The sequence below is a fragment of the Eucyclogobius newberryi genome, unplaced genomic scaffold (genome assembly GCF_026437365.1).
Source record: "Eucyclogobius newberryi isolate DKJ021-1_F unplaced genomic scaffold, fEucNew1.0.hap1 SCAF_10, whole genome shotgun sequence".
NCBI classification, from domain to species: domain Eukaryota; kingdom Metazoa; phylum Chordata; class Actinopteri; order Gobiiformes; family Gobiidae; genus Eucyclogobius; species Eucyclogobius newberryi.
In genome coordinates, this window is record NW_027315724.1 from 9,153,564 (window position 1) to 9,173,754 (window position 20,191).

Consider the following 20,191-nt stretch of genomic DNA (forward strand, 5'->3'; position numbering starts at 1 on the left):
TAGCACTTTCTATCGGCTCGAGTGACAACATGCCGCTCCACGGGAGCAGCCATGTTTGATGTTGTTGTAGTAATCTCTCCCCTGATTGGCTGATTCAGAGGCGGAATGATTCAGGCGTAGGGATATTGCGCTATCAGGCTGAGAATATAGTTCCGCATTTGAGTTATCGCCGTAAAAAAACTGGCGCGATGCGAGTGGAGAACTTTTGGTCATGAGCTAATGGTACAATGATAATTTTATATTTGAAGTCATTTTTTAGTCTTGTGACAGGTGTAGCGAACTTGAACGATACAGGCTACAGCCTATGGCCTAGCTCGCTCCCGACGCCAAAGCCTCACGGCGATGACGTCACAAAAGTGGGAGGAGATATACCAGTATACAGGAAGTAATGCGGAACTAAAAAACTTTTTTGGAACCATGCGCCAATGGAGCAACTCCATAGGTTTCAATGGCGGCCATCTTGGCTTCCGGGGGCTTGAGTGTGACCCATGGTTCTATTATAGGTGCGACGGGAAGAGTTTTGTTGTGAAAAGAGCACACTGCCGCTCTAACCTCCACAACGAGCTCCGCGCGCCGCCCACCCCAGCCTCCGCGTCCTCACCGCACCACCGCGGACCCCCGCTCCACACTCGCGCTCCACACTCTGCTTCCCAGTCACACTCGTACGTTTCAAACATGCCACACCTCCTCTGCGCCTTGAAACGGCCAATACATCTATGGAAACAGCAGGAGGACCGCGACCGTATTATAATAATCTGATGTGAAACAGAAAGTCCGCGATGACGCGGAGCCAACGCCGTAAAGTGACAAAATACAAAATGTAGAGCCAGCGCTCAAAACACCAGCATCACTTTACACACAATGTTTTACAGACAAATGTCTTATTTTAAGTTATGTGACAGAAACGCAAATTGATTCATACTGTAACTGTTTACAAAGTTAATTAGCCCATTATATATATTCTTTATATATTCTTCATATACAAACAGAACACTTTAGACTGAAGAGAAATGTTGCTGTTTTTGGGACTAACTTATGTGAAATTAAGAATAAAATGTGTTTTTTTTTAGGCAGAAACTCAATTTGTTATTTGTTTATTACAATGAACTATAACGTTTATTTAAAAAACGATTTATGCTTTTAAATGGTTTACGGAATGTATAAAAAAAAATAACCGATTAATCGAAGAAAAAATCGATAGATTAATCGATTACTAAAATAATCGATAGCTGCAGCCCTAGTGTGTACCCAATACTTTTTATATTATAAAACGAAGGGTGGCGGATATGCGTTTATAAAACTACCCGTCTACGCGTGTACATGCGTGCATAAATGGTCACGATGTTATAGCATCAACAATTCATCAGATCTACAGTATGTGTGTTAAAGGAATAATAGAGGATTTTTTGCCGATTTGAGAACTCAAATGACTGTCGGTCCCTTTTTTTGAAAAGTGCGCATTCACTCACCCCCGTCCGGAAGTACGCTACAGCCTCGCATGTGCATTTGTTTATTAGAATGACAGATTTTCGTCTCTTTTGAGCCAGCTCGAGCACAGTCTTCCTCTGCCGTCCTTCAGCCTGTACACTTAAGGATCTTGCTAAACACACATATCAACCATGCATGCACAGCCTGGGAAACGTGCTGCTATCCTGGGGACGAGCCAGACCGAGGCTGCAGGTGAGCAGTAGGGCACAAAGGATGATTGATATGTGGGAGGACTTATCGGCTGTCCACGCCTCGAGGAAATAAGACTCAGATTTGGTGCCAAAAATCCACCATAATTCCTTTAAGATAAGAGAACCTTGTTTGTCCCACAATGGGGAAATGTCTTAATTCAGTTTCAAGTTTACATGCTACATTTTTATATTGTGTTCACTGTACCTTTGTGTACTATAAAGCTATGAGTTTTGCATTTGTTTTGCCTGAACTGCAAATAGTTTGTACTTTAGTCCTGGAAGTGTTTGCATACACACTTGCAATCAAAATGTAATTCATTTTCATGAGCACAAATATGACATTCCACAACTGTTACCTAGCAAACAGACTGTAACCAAGAGCCAAACTCCATATAAATGACACAACAATTATATCTTAAAACACCTTTTATTTAAACTGTAAGGAAAGTGTGTCCCTTAAGTGTTAATTGTCTCTGTAATCTGTGTTTTCAATGGTTCAATTTTTTTCACAACCTGCCAATTAATGGAAGTAAAAACTATGATAAATATTTACCACAGATGCCCTTCCACCAAACAAAGTCATAATTAGAAAAACAGGGGAACCTTCATATGGACTTGTCTGTGTTAGATTTCTATTTTACTCCTAAATCATTACTTAGTCCTGGTTATGTTTGAGTTTAGGGCCATTTTATATAAACAATAATAAACCACTCACTCAAATCTTCTATGATCATGCAAAATGTGTTATTTGTTAAAAAAGAATTAGGGTACGTAAACTTAACTCTGATCTGGGCCTTATCAGGAGGTGAAAAATTGATAAAGTGATGTGAAATTTCAATGAAAGGATTGTGATGTTATGCATGTTTGCGTAATTCGAGTGAGGAGCATAATTTGTTATTGTGTTTCTTTTATACAGAGAAAATGAGGAAGACCATTTTTTCCCCCTGGCCGAGTCAGGGGCATTGAGGACAAATCTTAGACCCTGCTGAGGTTCTGGGATAATACCTCCTCCTGTTTTGAAAGTACAAGGATAAGCGCTTCCGCTGGCTCCTGGAGAATGATGTGGGCTACACCTTGTACCTGATCTAGGCCATGACCCCAAAGCCACATCGTTCAAGCTCGGTCCGAAAATTTGGGCTCTAAAATCTGTTAAGATCACGTTCTTGGATATTACACAAAGAAAGCTCAGGAAAAAGTTCTCCATCGAAATCCTTGTCAATTTTGAGATAAAAGCGTTTATTTGCGTTGTTATATCTTTCGCATGTGCACATCTGCCACGGGGGTGTCAACGTCACGTGATACCATTTGTACCAATGAGGTGATCGCCGATTGTCGGTCAGTATTACTACGCGATGTAAACAACCTTTAGTATGCGGCATGTCAATGGTGAATGAGGACAGCTCTGAAGACATAAGGCCAAAATTTCCCCGTAAAAAGGGTGTCCGCCGGTGTATTGTACATACAGGTGTCGATACAGGAATTCCTTGTGAATTATTCACGGAACAACAGAGGGAAACCTTCCGCAAATGTGCGACACAATGGCAGAGCGCGTACAGTGAGTACTTAAATAAACTTGAGAAAATTTGAGAAAGAACAGACTGAAAGTGAAAGAAAGAGGAAGGCATCGATTGCTGCATTGATCTCTCCAAAAAGGCTACGATCAAAATCTGCCAAACTTTCATCATCATCAGAGCCACACATTTCACAGCAAGTTTTACCCAGACAACGCATAGTCTGTCGTAAGGCTGAAAGATTCACCAAAGTCTACGGGAAGCGTGGAAGAGACAGATTGGTACAGGCGGAAACAGAAATTATTACAATCAATTAATTAGAACCTAGAAATTAATCATTTTTTGCACATGTCTGTCTCTTTTTTTAAAGGTCTGCTCTACAAAGCTGCAGAGAAGAAATCTGATGAGAATATTCTATGTAATATTAGAAATAAGGACTGTGTTGCCATTGAAGTGCATTACCATAAGTAATGCTGCAGAGAATACACAAGATTATTGACCAAACATCATGGCTCTCAAAGAGAAAGGTGCGTAAAACTTCACAATACATTTTGACATAACCACGAAGCAACCTTTGTCTTGGAAATATATAAAAGGTGGTTTTATATTGAATGTGAGAAACTGTATAATTCTGTGTATGATTGTCACAATTAATAATTTAAATTACAATGCATCAACATACTGGTACTGTAATGGCAAAAATAAGACAAGGAAGCGAGTTGCTTTGTCTCAACGTTAAGGAGAATCATTCATTCGGATGACAAAGTTGGTTCAGCTCGTCATCAAACTTGTTAAACGGAAAGAAGGACAAGACATCAGTGAATTCAGGTACGTTAATTAATAAGATAAGATAAGATAAGATGAGCCTTTATTAGTCCACACAATGGGGGACATGTGTGTCAGATACACAGTCCCAGGCTCTCACAAACTGATGAATAGTAGAGGTTAAGATTGATCAAATAAAAATCCCACAATGAATGATAAAGTCCAAAGGGAGAAGCGCTTTAAAACTCATTGTAGCTTTTAAACTCAACATATACAGTTGAATTTATCTTCATCCTAAATTCACCTTTTGAACTTCTTCCCTCACTGTGGGAATTCTGAAAAGCTTGGAGCTGCTGATATCACCGTTGGTATGTCTCTGTCATCTCTATCATATGTCTGTAAACTGACCCAGTTTTTTTTTATTTTATTTCAGGACTGACAACCTCAAGTATCATCTACAAAACGATTACCCACAGCTGCATTTCCATAACCCTCACCGCCGGAACAACAGTGAGCTTGTGTTTGTGGACACCTTATCCGTTGACACTTTTACCATCTTCCTCTGGTACTGGTACTGGGACAGAATCAGATGACTCAACACCAGAGGAAACTGCTCAACCACACGAAGGTCATGGCATTAGCTTGGAGAGAAAAAGAGTCTTGTACACTGCAGGGATTGATTATTTTTGTGTGTTTGATATAAATAAATCTTTATTTTTTTACCATACACTTTGATACTCTTATAAGTATCAAAGTGTAAGTGCTGAAAAAGTTTAAGCTGTTTATCTTTGATATTAATACAAGTACAATGTACTGAAAGTGGCAAAATGCTAAAATGATCATTTCTGACATGCCCAACTTTCAGCAATTCTACGCTGATGTTGAAAAGATTCATATTTTAAGAAAGTTGATTGTGAAATGTGGCAAAAAACTGTTCAAAAGTTTTTATTAGCTGTTTTTGAAAATTGGATTTTGTGGCACTTTTCAGTTTGATTCATGTCTAAAATGATAAAGCTACATTGATGATACTCTGGAATCCTTTTATTTGTACCAATGTGTAAGTGCTGACCGAGTTTGAGATTTCCATCTATTTTAGTTATCTAGTAATAGTAACTTGAAAATGGCAAACATGCCAAAAAGTCACAAATCTGAGCATTTACCCAACTTCAGGCTCTTGTATCTCGCTATTGTGCAAGTTTCAGGCGGAGAACGTTTTACCCAGTAAGGAACATATATTTGAGATTACAAAAATAATAAAATTAGTTAGTGCCCGATTTTTCGGTACGAAACTCTATTTTTGAGCATCTTTTGAGCTTGGGGTCACGGCCTAATCCAGAGCCACCAGAAAGAGGAGGCCGCTGGAGTAATGCTGGCTGAGCGGCATAGCAAAGACAGCGTTAAGTCCTTCCTGCGCTATGCCCTCAGCTTCTAGGAGATCAGCGCTCTCCTAGATACAGGTGTATACACAAGATACAGGTGAAACCCTTCACCCATCAGTATATTAACCTCTGCTATGTTTTAATGCAGTTTCAACTGTTTAAATTAGTTATGCAATTTATTTGTATGTCTACAAATAAATTGTATTATTATTATTACAGAAACAACCACCTGTGCCTACTCCTGCAGCAGAGGATGAGCTGTTGGTGGGTTGTGGTGCACCTGGAGGGAGGTCTGGGAGAGCAGGCATGATGGCTATGCAGCCTTCATCCTCAAAAGGAAGTGTGCGACAGGGACCAGGATGCTGCAGCAGTATCTGCAGAAAAGGCACCAGCGGGCAGGGTCAGCACTAGCACATAGACACCATCGGAACAAATCCAACATGGTGGCGACAACATGTCGGCGACCAGACCGATCCCGCAATAAATTTCTCTCTTGGTTTAACCCTAACCCCTAACCCTAAGTTTTTGTAGTAGTTAGGAGACATTATTTTTAACGTTTGCTCACCTGTGAGACTGTGCAATCTAGAAGTTTAAAAATAATAAAATTGTCTCCATGAGGGATTTGTACCCATGATCTCCTACAGCACAAGCCATGCCCTTAACCGCCAGGCCAATCTGGAGTATTTCTGCTGCGAGACAGAAAATGTACCTTCCTCACCTACCAGGTGTCGCGAAATGGTGAAGACGCCTTGTCTCTAACCGCAAGGGATTTGGGTCGCCACGAGGGCCGCCATTGTTGGACTTTGTATCTTCCGGAACGATAACTTCCGTTCCGATGGCGTCTATATGCTAGTGCTGACTGCAGTGGTCGCAGCAGCTCCTCTTTCCCCTCTTTCTTTTTCATCCTCCTCTGTCCTGTCCTCCTCTGTCCCTTCCACTCGTGTCCCCACCACCACTCCTGCTGAGCCCATGGGTAAGTATACCTAAATAAATGTGTTCCTTATTTTTATATGAATGTGTTGCTTGAACAAAAGTCTACATCAAATTTGGGTCACACCGTCTGGAGGATTAGTCAATTGTAGATATATTTTTCATATGATGTCTTTTCCTTTAGCAATGGATGAGGATGAAAAGCTGGAGAGGACTATGCTCTGCATCGCCCCATCTAGACATGTAGATATGTGTAAGTTGTGTCTGTAACGCTTTAGCTCCTTTTTTGGTGTACCTCGTGTCAAAAAGGTTTGCCTTTTATTATAGCCGTGTCTGCACCAGTTGCTGCTGAGCTCCATCATCCCTCAGGTTTACAGAAAAGTTCACAGATGTCCTGCCATGAAAGACCACTTTAGGACATGTTCTGTCCTGTGCATGTGTTCAGTTATTCTTGACCCTGTTCCGGTCCTGTTCTGGTTTTGTTCTTTCATGTGTGTTCAATATGAATGACCGAAAGACTAATTGTATATTTGACATGAGTGCTTCCTCTGCTTGTTTACACTAATATTGCTAAATAAAACAGCAATATAAACTAATAGGCAGTAGAAACAACAGGTCAAATGTAAGTGTGTGTCTTTACTAACATAGCTAAATATGATTCATTATGATTTTTCTTTTCTTACAAGCAGGTGCACAGTCCAAACAGCCTGTACTGGAGGAATCACAGGATGGTAAGAACTTTTACGTGTTGCTTAGTAACTTACATTTTTGCAACTTTCCTCTCTTCAGCTGCTCCCTAATGCAGCTGCGGAGGCGGTGGGCGGGGACTGGGACCGGAGGCTTCACTTGTGGCCGGGGCTTCACTTGTGGCCGGGGTTTCACTTGTGGCCGGAGGCTTCACTTGTGGCCGGGGCTTCACTTGTGGCCGGGGCTTCACTTGTGGCCGGGGCTTCACTTGTGGCCGGGGGCTTCACTTGTGGCCGGAGGCTTCACTTGTGGCTGGGGCTTCACTTGTGGCCGGGGCTTCACTTGTGGCCGGGGCTTCACTTGTGGCCGGGGGCTTCACTTGTGGCCGGGGGCTTCACTTGTGGCCGGAGGCTTCACTTGCGGCCGGGGCTTCACTTGTGGCCGGGGCTTCACTTGTGGCCGGGGCTTCACTTGTGGCCGGGGCTTCAATTGTGGCCGGGGCTTCACTTGTGGCCGGAGGCTTCACTTGTGGCCGGGGCTTCACTTGTGGCCGGGGCTTCACTTGTGGCCGGGGCTTCACTTGTGGCTGGGGCTTCACTTGTGGGTGGGGCTTCACTTGTGGCTGGTACATGTGGAGAGTCCAAAGCCTCCAGTGCCATTTCCACAGGAGCTGATGTTTCTTCTGCCTGAGTCTGGAAGTACTTCAGCTCTAGTTCTGATATTAACATTTAATTGACATTTTAATAGAATAGTCTAAACAAACATATATTTTGGTGTTTAGTTGTTTCAGATGCTGCCTCTACTAAACCCACACATTGCATCTGATGCTCCTGGTGAAGAGAGATCCCAAAGTGAATAAGAGCCAAATGTGTTCTGTCTCTCAGTGTTTATAACAGTGAAAGTTACAGAAGTTACAGAATGTACAGATTAATGTTTCATGTTTGGGAGCTACTTATTGTAGTTTGACAATTGGCCAGTGCAGTTGGTTTAAAGTCGTGTCATCGATTGCATTTTAAGTGCATATGAAAACTTTGTGTTGTGAATGCTTATAACTAAAACATTATTCTGTTTTGTTCTCTAGGCTCTCCACCAGTGCATCCCCTCCTTGAGCAGGAGATCAGCCAATGGTGCTTCTCCCACCAGCAGAAGATATGGCTATGGATGAAGATGAATGCTGTCCGGACTGTAAATGCCTTATTGACAATAAATATTCTTAAAAGTATATATAGTAGCACAATATTCTATAAATTATTGAGGTATCATATGTTGGCAAGCGTGAAAAATGTTCTGGTGTGGACAAACATAATTTTCTTTCCTTCATTTCGGCTCTGCTAAACCTGTGCATTTAATATAAATCATATTTCTAGAGAAGACCTGGATGTTGAGGGAAGACACTGTAAATGAGATAAAATAGCTGGAAATTGACTGGGGTTATGTGATGTTTTTATGAGAGCACATTGGCTTAAAACTTTGGCCAACCATCTTAATATTTTCATATCTTTGTTCAATTTATATGTTTTGATTAGCTTCTTCCATGTCATATGCACAGATTTTACGCAGGGGTTTTCAACTTCTGCCAAGTTACTCGACCCTTTGTTGTCTGCCAGCAAGGCCTGTAAAGAAACCGCACTACATTGCACAATATTTTGAGTCATACCAGACAGTCTGAAATTGTCTGTAGATATTAATAATTTTACCCAAATCTTGAAAAAGCACATTCTAAATTATCAATGGTGCCAACATCAGGCAAATAAGATTATATTTGTATTCTTTATATCTGTATGAACCTATTTGATAGTTTTAGGAAATCATCTACTGCTTTTGAGATGGTGAAATGTAATATATTTTACTGAGCTAATGTTAATAATGAAATGTAAATTGTTGTAATTGTAATTACATTTTCTTTTGAAGATTAATAATATGTACATTGGTCCTTACTAGTAAAGACTAACAATACTAATATAAGAACTTTTGCAGTCCAAATTGTCCATGAAATAAATCATCATTCAACATGAATAGGGCACATTTGAAATATTCAAGAATATCCAGTTGTGTACATTGACCTTCTTTATTTAAGAGTTTTCAATTCAATTTATTTTTGCAACGCCCAAAATCACAACAACAGTTGCCTCTGAGGACGATGCATTGCCTTGTGTTGGTATTGAAGTTTCAACATATTGGCTGATTAAAAGCCCAGTATTTTGAGGGTTCATTTTGGTGGAGCTGTGTGCTTTGACTGGCTGTGAGGTCCCCGAGTGAGGTCTTATTGGTTTCACTTTCCCCATCACTAGACAATGGGTGATTGAATGTTGAGGATAATTGGGAGCGCTTGGGAGATCATTGTAAATAAAGCGCATAGCAAACTCAAGATCAGATGGTGGCACTAATTTGTATGTCTGCCATCTGCCATAAAATCCCAGAAGAAAAAGGAATAAAGTAGTATACTCCGATACAGTAGGTGGCGGCATACACCTATGTCGCTGTTTGTAGTCCAAGGAGCAGAAAAGTTGAGCTTAATAAACGATAAGGGGCTTTCCCGGCCCACACTCCATACCGGACGGTGGCGGTAATGCGCCTTTAGTTGCGTACCAACCACCAATAAACACTATTGGAAGAAGAATGGCTCCACAATGGCTCAGTAACGTTTAATGAAACAAACGTGAATGAAGCAATTTACAGCTCTAGGTATGTTTTTGTTGAGGTGAAAGCTCATAAAAGTCCATTTTGCATGACATTTGTCCCTTAAAGTGAAATGTGCTCAGGATTGTGTGACAATTTTCGGTTAGCTAAATGTTAAAGCAATGGAGATTTTCAGATGCGAAATACTAAATTTAGCGTTCAATCGAAAATATTCTGACATTATAGAGTGGTAAATGTATTTTCCAGGAATGACCCAGCTGCTAATCTTTTGTTTTGTTTACGTTCTTTAACATGTTTAGGGCAATGCATCATCTGTATAGGCGTTTGGCGTCAATGAGTATAGCGCGTTGGTTCTTACTTAATACCTTAACACACTGCGCTTTTACGTGCGTAAACTCGCGAAACCGCAGCCGCACGTCAACGCGAAGACTGCCACAGCGGCGTTTCGGGTTGTTTAGGGCTAGTTTAACTGGGGCTGTTGTTTGGGGGGTGTCTTGTCTCACTTTTTGAAAACGTCGTATGTGATATTTCTTCCCGGTGTATTTCTGTCATTCCCACATCTGTTTTAACATGCTGTGGAAGTGGAGGCTCTGTGTGGCGCTGCGTGGGGATTTAGACGAGAACAGTGTGTCTCGAGTTGATCCAGCAAATATATATCACATGATCAACTGTTTTCCTGCCTGTTACTGCCAGTGATGCGTGCTTATGACGTCTGCTCCGTTAAAAAGGCCATTCACTGACACAGATGTGGTGAAATAGTGTATGCTTGCTGTGGTCGAGGAGGTGATCAAAAAGTAAAGGAATTAATTCAATCCTACGACTCTACAGCTGGAAGACAACTCAGGTTTTTGACACGCTTCTCATTAGTTTAAAGGTGCCATAACATGCTTTTTTCACGTTTCGTAGTCTATCCTAAGTGTATAATTGATAATGATAAGGGTTGTGCAACACCCTTAACATAATAGTTAAGAAATATCACCCATACCTTGGACCCCCTCACCAACCCGGAAATGCAAATGGCTTGGTTTGATATTCGCCCCCACCCTTGCGAAGAGCGATCTGGCGCCCCCGCCCAACCCGTGACGTAGTCTCAGAGCGCGCGTGTGTGCCCTGCCCACCCGTGATGTAGTGTGTGCCCCACACGGCCCCACAGCTGTGTGCTGTAAGCTCCGCGGTGCTGCGCTCCGCGCCAGTGAGTGAGAAAGAGTCTACTTTGAGACTGAATAAAAACTGGTGTTGATTCTACAGCGTGCGCAGAACAGATATATATCTATATATCTATATTCTCTCTCTCTCTATCTATCTATCTATCTATCTATCTATCTATCTATCTATCTATCTATCTATCTATCTATCTATCTATCTATCTATCTATCTATCTATCTATCTACCTATCTATCTATCTACCTATCTATCTATCTACCTATCTATCTACCTATCTACCTACCTATCTACCTACCTATCTACCTACCTATCTACCTACCTATCTACCTATCTACCTACCTACCTACCTACCTACCTACCTCCCTCCTCCTTGAACCGACACTCCTCCTTGAACCGACACCTTAACGTGGTGGAGGGGTTTGAGTGCCCGAATGATCCCGGGAGCTATGTTGTCGGGGGCTTCATGCCCCTGGTAGGGTCTCCCAAGGCAAACAGGTCCTAGGTGACGGGTCAGACAAAGATCGGTTCAGAAGCCTCTTATGACGACGACACAATCAAGGCAGTTCACGTCGCCCGGATCGGCGTCACCGGGGCCCCATCCTGGAGCCAGGCCTGGGATGGGTGCTCCATGGCGAGCGCCTGGTGGCCGGGTCTTACCCCACGGGGCCCGGCCGGGCACAGCCCGAAAGAGCGACGTGGGGCCGCCCTCCCGTGGGCCCACCACCCGCAGGAGGATCCATAAGGGGCCGGTGCAGAGAGATCTGGGCGGCAGTCGACGGCAGGGGCCTCGGCGACCAGATCTCCAGACAAAGAGACTAACTCTGGGGACATGGAATGTCACCTCGCTGGGGGGGAAAGAGCCTGAGCTTGTGCGGGAGGTTGAGCGATACCGACTAGATATAGTCGGCCTCACCTCCACGCACAGTTTGGGCTCTGGAACCCATCTCCTCGAGAGGGGCTGGACGCTCCACTTCTCTGGTGTTGCCCGCGGGGAGAGGCGGCGGGCTGGTGTGGGCTTGCTGATAGCCCCTCAGCTCAGCCGCCACGTGTTGGAGTTTACCCCGGTGAACGAGAGGGTCGCGTCCCTCCGCCTTCGGGTGGGGGACAGGTCTCTCACTGTTGTGGCGGCCTACGGGCCGAACAGCAGTGCAGAGTACCCGGCCTTCTTGGAGTCCTTGGGAGGGGTACTGGACAGTGCACCGACCGGGGACTCCGTTGTTCTACTGGGGGACTTCAACGCCCACGTGGGCAATGACAGTGACACCTGGAGAGGGGTGATCGGGAAGAACGGCTTCCCCGATCTGAACCCGAGCGGTGTTCAGTTATTGGACTTCTGTGCTAGCCACGGATTGTCCATAACGAACACCATGTTCAAGCACAAGGGTGTCCATCAGTGCACGTGGCACCAGGACACCCTAGGCCGGAGGTCAATGATCGACTTAGTTGTCGTGTCATCAGACCTCCGGCCGCGTGTCTTGGACACTCGGGTGAAGAGAGGGGCAGAGTTGTCAACCGATCACCACCTGGTGGTGAGTTGGATCCGCTGGCGGAGGAGGAAGCCGGACAGACTTGGCAGACCCAAGCGCATTGTGAGGGTCTGTTGGGAACGTCTAGTGGAGCCCTCTGTCAGTAGGGTATTCAACTCGCACCTCCGGGAGAGCTTCTCCCATGTCCCGGGGGAGGCTGGGGACATTGAGTCCGAGTGGACCATGTTCTCCGCCTCCATTGTTGATGCGGCTGCTCGGAGCTGTGGTCGCAAGGTCTCCGGTGCCTGTCGTGGCGGCAACCCCCGAACCCGGTGGTGGACACCGGAAGTAAGGGATGCCGTCAGACTAAAGAAGGAGGCCTATCAGGCCACTCTGGCTTGTAGGTCTCCGGAGGTCATCGACGGGTATCGGCAGGCCAAGCGAGCCGCGGCTCGTGCTGTCGCAGAGGCAAAAACCCGGGCCTGGGAGGAGTTCGGGGAGGCCATGGAGGAGGACTATCGGTCGGCACCAAAGAAATTCTGGCAAACCGTCCGGCGCCTCAGGAAGGGGAAGCAGTGTCTCACAAACACCGTTTACGGTGCGGGTGGAGGCCTGCTGACCTCGACTGGGGATGTCGTCGGACGGTGGAAGGAATACTTTGAGGATCTCCTTAATCCCTCAGTCACGTCTTCTGAAGAGGAAGTAGAGACCGGGGACTCGGAGGCTGGCTCATCCATCACCCAAGCTGAAGTCACTGAGGTTGTCCGCAAACTCCTCGGTGGCAGGGCTCCGGGGGTGGATGAGATCCGCCCTGAGTACCTAAAGTATCTGGATGTTGTAGGACTGTCTTGGTTGACACGTCTCTGCAACATCGCGTGGCGTTCGGGGACCGTGCCTCTGGACTGGCAGACCGGGGTGGTGGTCCAAGAAGGGGGACCGGAGGGTGTGTTCCAACTACAGAGGGATCACACTCCTCAGCCTCCCGGGTAAGGTCTATTCCAAGGTACTGGAGAGGAGAATCCGACCGATAGTCGAACCTCGGATTCAGGAGGAGCAGAGTGGTTTTCGTCCCGGTCGTGGAACACTGGACCAGCTCTATACCCTCCATCGGGTGCTCGAGGGTTCATGGGAGTTTGCCCAACCAGTCCACATGTGCTTTGTGGATCTGGAGAAGGCTTTTGACCGTGTCCCTCGGGGTGTCCTTTGGGGGGTGCTCCGGGAGTACGGGGTCCGGGGCCCTTTGCTCAGGGCTGTCCGGTCCCTGTATGACCGGAGCAGGAGCTGTGTTCGCATTGCCGGCAGTAAGTCAGACCTGTTCCCGGTGCATGTTGGACTCCGCCAGGGCTGCCCTGTGTCACCGGTTCTGTTCATAATTTTTATGGACAGAATTTCTAGGCGCAGTCAGGGGTCGGAGGGGGTCCGGTTTGGGGACCACAGGATCTCATCTCTGCTGTTTGCAGACGATGTTGTCCTGATGGCTCCATCAAACCCGGACCTGCAACATGCACTGGGACGGTTTGCAGCCGAGTGTGAAGCGGCTGGGATGAGAATCAGCACCTCCAAATCCGAGGCCATGGTTCTCGACCGGAAAAAGGTGGCTTGCCCTCTCCAGGTGGGTGGGGTGTCCTTGCCCCAAGTGGAGGAGTTCAAGTATCTCGGGGTCTTGTTCACGAGTGAGGGAAGGATGGAGCGTGAGATCGACAGGCGGATCGGTGCAGCGGCTGCAGTGATGCAGTCGCTGCATCGGACCGTTGTGGTAAAGAGGGAGCTGAGCCGAAAGGCAAAGCTCTCTATTTACCGGTCGGTCTACGTTCCTACCCTCACCTATGGCCATGAGCTTTGGGTAGTGACCGAAAGAACAAGATCGCGGATACAAGCGGTCGAAATGAGTTTCCTCCGCCGGGTGGCTGGGCGCTCCCTTAGAGATAAGGTGAGGAGCTCGGCCACACGGGGGGAGCTCGGAGTAGAGCCGCTGCTCCTCCACGTCGAGAGGAGCCAGCTGAGGTGGCTCGGGCATCTGTTCCGGATGCCTCCTGGGCGCCTCCCTCGGGAGGTGTTTCAGGCATGTCCCACCGGGAAGAGGCCCCGGGGAAGACCCAGGACACGCTGGAGAGACTATGTCTCTCGGCTGGCCTGGGAACGCCTCGGGATCCCCCCGGAGGAGTTAGAGGAAGTGTCTGGGGAGAAGGAAGTCTGGGAGTCCCTGCTCAGACTGCTGCCCCCGCGACCCGGCCCCGGATAAAGCGGCAGAAGATGGATGGATGGATATCTATCTATCTATCTATCTATCTATCTATCTATCTATCTATCTATCTATATCTATATCTATATCTATATATAATTATTTCACTTCCTCGTTAGACTAATTTCTCTGTGAATACGAAACGGATTGTAATAAAACACTATTCTCAGAGCACACGCCTGAACAGCGCTTCTACTGACGTCTTCTACAGTTTGTCAAACGCTTGCGCCTCCTGCTAGAGTGCCCCCTAGTGGCCGTTAGCCTGTAAAAATCTCGAAATTAGAAGCATCGTTGTATGGGAAAAAGTAGTGGCTTAAAGTCTGAAAATTACTGTACCTTTGGTGGCAGGGAAAAAGTTCATCATAAAAACATGGCTGACGCAAGCATCACCAATGATCAAGGACTGGACTGACATTGTAACAGACATTACACAAATGGAAACCCATTCTGACTTAATTTTGACCGTTTTGACGAACTGGACCAAATGGGACAGTTGTAGATTTGATGTAATTTAGATATTATTCCCCTTGAATTATTTTAAATGAAGAGTTAATTTACTTACTGTTAATTTTTCAGTTGTATTTGTCTTCTGTGTTACCTGCGTATACCTCACTATAATCTGGCTTCTGTAACTGTTTACAGATATTCATTTATATGCACTCTCCCTATCAAATAAATATAATACATACAATTTCCTGTGGCCTATTTAAACGGGTAATGTTTTTTATTGTGATCATGTTTTTATTTTGTTGTTGTTTTTTTGTTTTCAGGCCCGTCTTTGAGTCCAGAGCTGTCTGTGTAAGACAGAGGAGTCATCACTGGTTCAATCAAGATAAACTAAACACTGAGAGAATACACTGGTGGAGGACATCAGCTCAGAGACCAAGGGAGACACGGAGCACTGTTCTGACACTGAAGATGAACTCTACTGTTCAATCTGTGAGTTACACTCAAGAGAAACTGAATAGAAGGTTACGGAAGGATTTGGGCTGTGTTCATGTGATGTTACAACATTATAGAGCCTGTTTAAAGCTGCACTATGTAACTTTTCTTGTTTCCATGCAGATGTTATGGCAGTGCCTGGAATATCCCACAGTATGGGATTAAATGTATCATATCCATGTAAACAACCAGGTCATACCAACAGACAGATTTACAGATTCAATCCATGGATGACAGTAAACTAGAGATGCACCAAATGCATGCTTCCAAAATTCTTGGCCGATACCGATTTCCGTTTTTTAAGGAGGTTGGACCTGCCAAAACCGATTCTTCCGATACCGATTTTCTATCTAGCCACTGATTTTCCCACAAACTACCCAGTATTATATATGTGAAAAAGGTGCTTGTATACAGGACACACGTTTTAGAAAATAAAATGTTTTTCTCCTGCAGAAGATGCAGCTCCAATGGTTCCCGATTGAAATCAAATGAACTATTTTCATATAGTAATTGATACATTTGTAATTTTACACATTCTTTTGAATGAGCTGAAACTTTTACTATTATAATACAGTATATTAACTGAGGCACATATATGTTGCCAATATCATTTTCCAGTTTCATCAGCTCTTTGATAACTTCACACTCTCACTAGAAAGCACAATCAGCTGTGCACTATAGATTCTAGGGCACTATAGATTCTAGAGCACAGCTGATTGTGTGAACATTTCTTTGAGGTTGTGGGACAGTTAAATAGTCCTGACATTAGATTGTAGTCACTCATTTCACTGTTCGAGTCAGTAATTTAAGTTTTGTATCTACGTAATGTGATCTCAAATGCATCAAAGTATTTTCAAAGTCTCATTTCAGGTGGATGAGATCTCTTGTTAGCATTAGCTCGTAGCCTAGCTCTGCTAGTTGAGCAGAACAACAACTCTTCTGACAGCCCTGCTGCTGCTTCTTCTGGCCCCTTCATATAATGTGTCCCTACTCTTCTGCAGATAACTCTGAATAAACACATGAACTCGTCAACACAAACCAGCGCAAATTATTTTGACCGCATCAACTATCAACACGTAGATTTGAATCGTCTCAAAGTTGTAATAACTTACCCCACAGTCCAGTCTCCTCTGATCCTCCTCCAGGCTCGGTTCTTCTTGTATTCCACCAAAGTTGAACAAATCTGAACTTTTCTGCCACGGACGATTTTAACGCTTTGAAGCTAATGCCTGTCAAAGCGTCTACAGCAGAAAACACCAAAACGCACCCTCCGCGCCGTGGCGAAAAAGCAGGAATCGCGCCGCGGGAAACGCAGGAGGTGTTCAACGCGCGTTTACATATACTTTGAATGTAAGCTGGACAATTTGTCCGCCGCGCTCTGAAAGAGTTGTAGTTTTTAGCTGTTTTGCTCTGGGCGCGCTGAGCTGCTACGCACCGCGCATGCGCGCATGCGGGTCAGTTTGGATCGGCCGAAAACCGGCAATTACGACATGGACCGGCCGGTCACCGATTCTGGCCGATTCAACCTAAAACCGGCTTTTTTAATCGGCGGCCGATTGATCGGTGCATCTCTACAGTAAACCATAAAAAAACATGGATTTTAATTAACAACAAACATGGCACACATTAAAAAAAAAAACAATACCAATATTTTATTTGTTATTTGAAGAGAATTGAGTCTCATGAGACATCTTTGAATTTGCAATTGAGATCCCTTTCCCAAATAGTTTACTTATGTTTGTTTTTTTAACCATGGGCACATATTGTACCATTTGAAAGTGTAGTAGCAGAAATGTCTTTACCAGATAAGACAACTTTTACATTTCCTTTAAACAATCACTCATTTGAAGATACACTGCTTGTCCCAAAAAAAAAAAACAGGTCACAGAAAAAAAGTGCACACGCTCTAATATTGTTACAGCACACATTCGCTGCAGCATAGTTTCAATAAGCTTCTGCAATATTAAAACTGTTATTTCCATCCAGTGTTGCATTATTTTTCACCAATTGATCTTGTATTGATAAAGATAGTGACCACTGCAAAAAAAAAACCTTCTCCAGCTCATCCCAAATATTCTCAATGGGGTTCAGATCTGTAGTAGTTTAGTTTTTTGACTTCTCAAACATACTGACATCTTTTCCTTGACTATGGGATTTGACTTTCCAGATGGTTGTTTTAGAAATGAGAAGCCATTTTTTCTATTTATACCCAATCCAAATCCACATTTTATTCTGCCCAGTGTTTGATCTAGATGAATGAGACACTATAGAAATTCTATATTCGGTAGAGCAAGCGCCCCTTCTCTTTTTGGCTGATATCGATTTGAGGTTTACCACCATTCCAAAGAAAATGTTTTATCACTTTGTAATAAGATCTGCTTTGGGATATACATAGGTAACTTAACTTACTGTGTAATTGTTAAGAATTGGAGCTGTTGTGCTGCCCGGTGGTGCAGTGGTTTGGGCAATGGTGAAGCCTGTGCCAGGCCTCTGTGTTGGCCTTGGCGTTGTGGGTTTGACTCCCTCTCTGACAGTTTGCTTGGAAACCCTATTCTTCTGCCCCATTTCATGCTGTCCTGTCCTGTGAAGCCTATGGGCAAAAGTTGAGGTTAAAAAAAAAACAAATCCTTGAATATCAGTGTTCTTGCTAACTTTCGCAGTAGACAGCTGAGTTTGGATGGTCTTTTTGCTCATGTTTCTACCCAAGAGGCTTAAGGGCCTATTTAAAATGAAGATGTATGATACAGTATACTGGTACAAGCTCTAATGTAGGGCAGATGTTTGACCTGGTTAATGTGTAATTATTTGTCCGCATGAAAAAAAAAAAATCACATCCTTCTCTGTCTGTTTTAACTGCTTCAAGATCATAGATAATAGTTTTTGGCTCCTTTTTTGATTTTTGTTTTCTTGTTTGTTTACACAAAGGACAAGAGGAAACAGGAGCTTGAGGACTCTGTTCTGTGCTCAAGAGTTGGGCTAAACAGAGATGGTAAGTCTTGTGTTAAAGCCATTTTTTTTTTGGTTAATGTATTGCAGCTAAAAGAATATAAAGAAATCTGTGATTATGTATGTGTGTATGTGCATAGGATAATATATTCCTTTATTGTCCACACATAGGGAAATTTCATTGTTGCAACGCAGAAGATAACTTGGATAACTTTTAATAGAAGAACTCTTATAAACAAAACTCTTATAAACAAAAACTCCATTTCTTAATAAAGAATGGAGGGGAAAAATAAAGATAAACTAAAATAAAAACAGCTAGCGTAAGACAAAATAATATAAATAATAACGGTCAAATAAACACTCTATTTACATCAGTTATATGTACATGAATGTGACATTGCGTGTGAGTACGACAGTAATTGCACATGAATATGACAATATTGCACATGGTTAAGTCATTATTGCACATGTTCAGGGCTAGCAGTGTTTGTTATAAAGTCTGACAGCAGCAGGAAAGAAAGACCTGCGAAACCTCTCCTTCACACAGCGAGGGTGGATCAGTCTGTCACTGAAGCTGCTCTCCAGAGCGGACAGAGTGTCCTGCAGAGGGTGAGACTCATGGTCCAGCATAGATGTGAATTTAGCCAGGATCCTTCTGTCCCCCACCAGCCGTCTCCAGCTTGTCCCTCAGGAGCAGCGGCTGGATGGTGTTGAAGGCGCTGGAGAGATCAAAGAACAGGATCCTCACAGAGCTGCCAGGCTTTTCCAGGTGAGAGAGAGAGCGGTGCAGCAGGGAGATGACGGCGTCCTCCACTCCGATGCCAGGCTGGTATGCAAACTGCAGCGGGTCCATGGCTGAGCTCACGGTAGAGCGGAGGTGGTCCAGGACCAGTCGCTCCAGTGTCTTCATCAGATGGGACGTGAGAGCCACCGGCCTGAAGCTGTTGAGGTCTTTGGCGTGCGGTGTCTTGGGCACAGGTATCAGACAGGAGGTCCTCCAGACCTGTGGTACCACCCTCAGCTTCAGGCTCATGTTAAAGACATGCTCCATAACTCCACACAGTTCATCTGCGCAGGACTTAAAGGTCCCATAACATGCAAAATCAACTTTTCAGAGCTTTTAACCTTCTTACATTGCTATTTGTGCTTCATATATGTACCCAGAGTGTTTTTTTGATTGATTCCCGCAGTTTTTAGCTATAGAACAGACTATATCCTTTCCTCGAATCTGCAAACTGACGGGGGGTGGTTGCAAGACCGCATCATAACCCCAGGCACGCGTCACCATCCCCCTCCCCCTCTCCACCCCCCTCCCCCTCCCGCCACGCTATCACCTCTGCCTCTGTTTACACCCCCACCGTCTCCGGGGTGGGCGGGGGACACACGCTCTCGCTGAGACTACGTCACAGGTTGGGCGGGGGAGCCAGATCGCTCTTCGCAAGGGTGGGGGCGAATATCAAACCAAGCCGTTTGCATTTCCGGGTTGGTGAGCGGGGTCCAAGGTATGGGTGATATTTCCTAACTATTATGTTATGGGTGTTGCACAACCCTTATTATTATCAAATATACGCTTAGGATAGACTACGAAAAGTGAAAAAAAGCATGATATGGCACCTTTAAGAAGCCTGGGGCTGATGCCGTCAGGTCCTGCTGCCTTCCTCACTTTAATCCTCTTCAGCTCTCTCCTCACCTGTGCTGCTGTGACAGTCAGTGGATGGCAGGGGGACTATGTGCTAGGGGGATGGGTGAGTCCAGTTGAAGTGGGGAGCTGATGGGCCTGGGCGGAGATGTGAAGAGGAACGGATGCAGGCCATTGTCCAGCTGTGGAAGAGGGAGCATG

The 20,191-nt window shown here is 44.7% G+C and overlaps 1 protein-coding gene across 1 annotated transcript in view; it reads left to right on the forward strand.

The window, feature by feature from the left end:
- Positions 1-9,560: 9,560 nt before the first annotated feature.
- LOC140373826 (uncharacterized) overlaps positions 9,561-20,191 on the forward strand; it is an 18,744-nt gene continuing 8,113 nt past the window's right edge. The window contains exons 1-3 of the mRNA XM_072460515.1: positions 9,561-9,636; positions 15,234-15,402; positions 18,331-18,394. Coding sequence (XP_072316616.1) covers positions 15,382-15,402; positions 18,331-18,394 — 85 coding nt within the window. The 5' untranslated portion in view covers positions 9,561-9,636; positions 15,234-15,381. The remainder of the gene's footprint in view (positions 9,637-15,233; positions 15,403-18,330; positions 18,395-20,191) is intronic.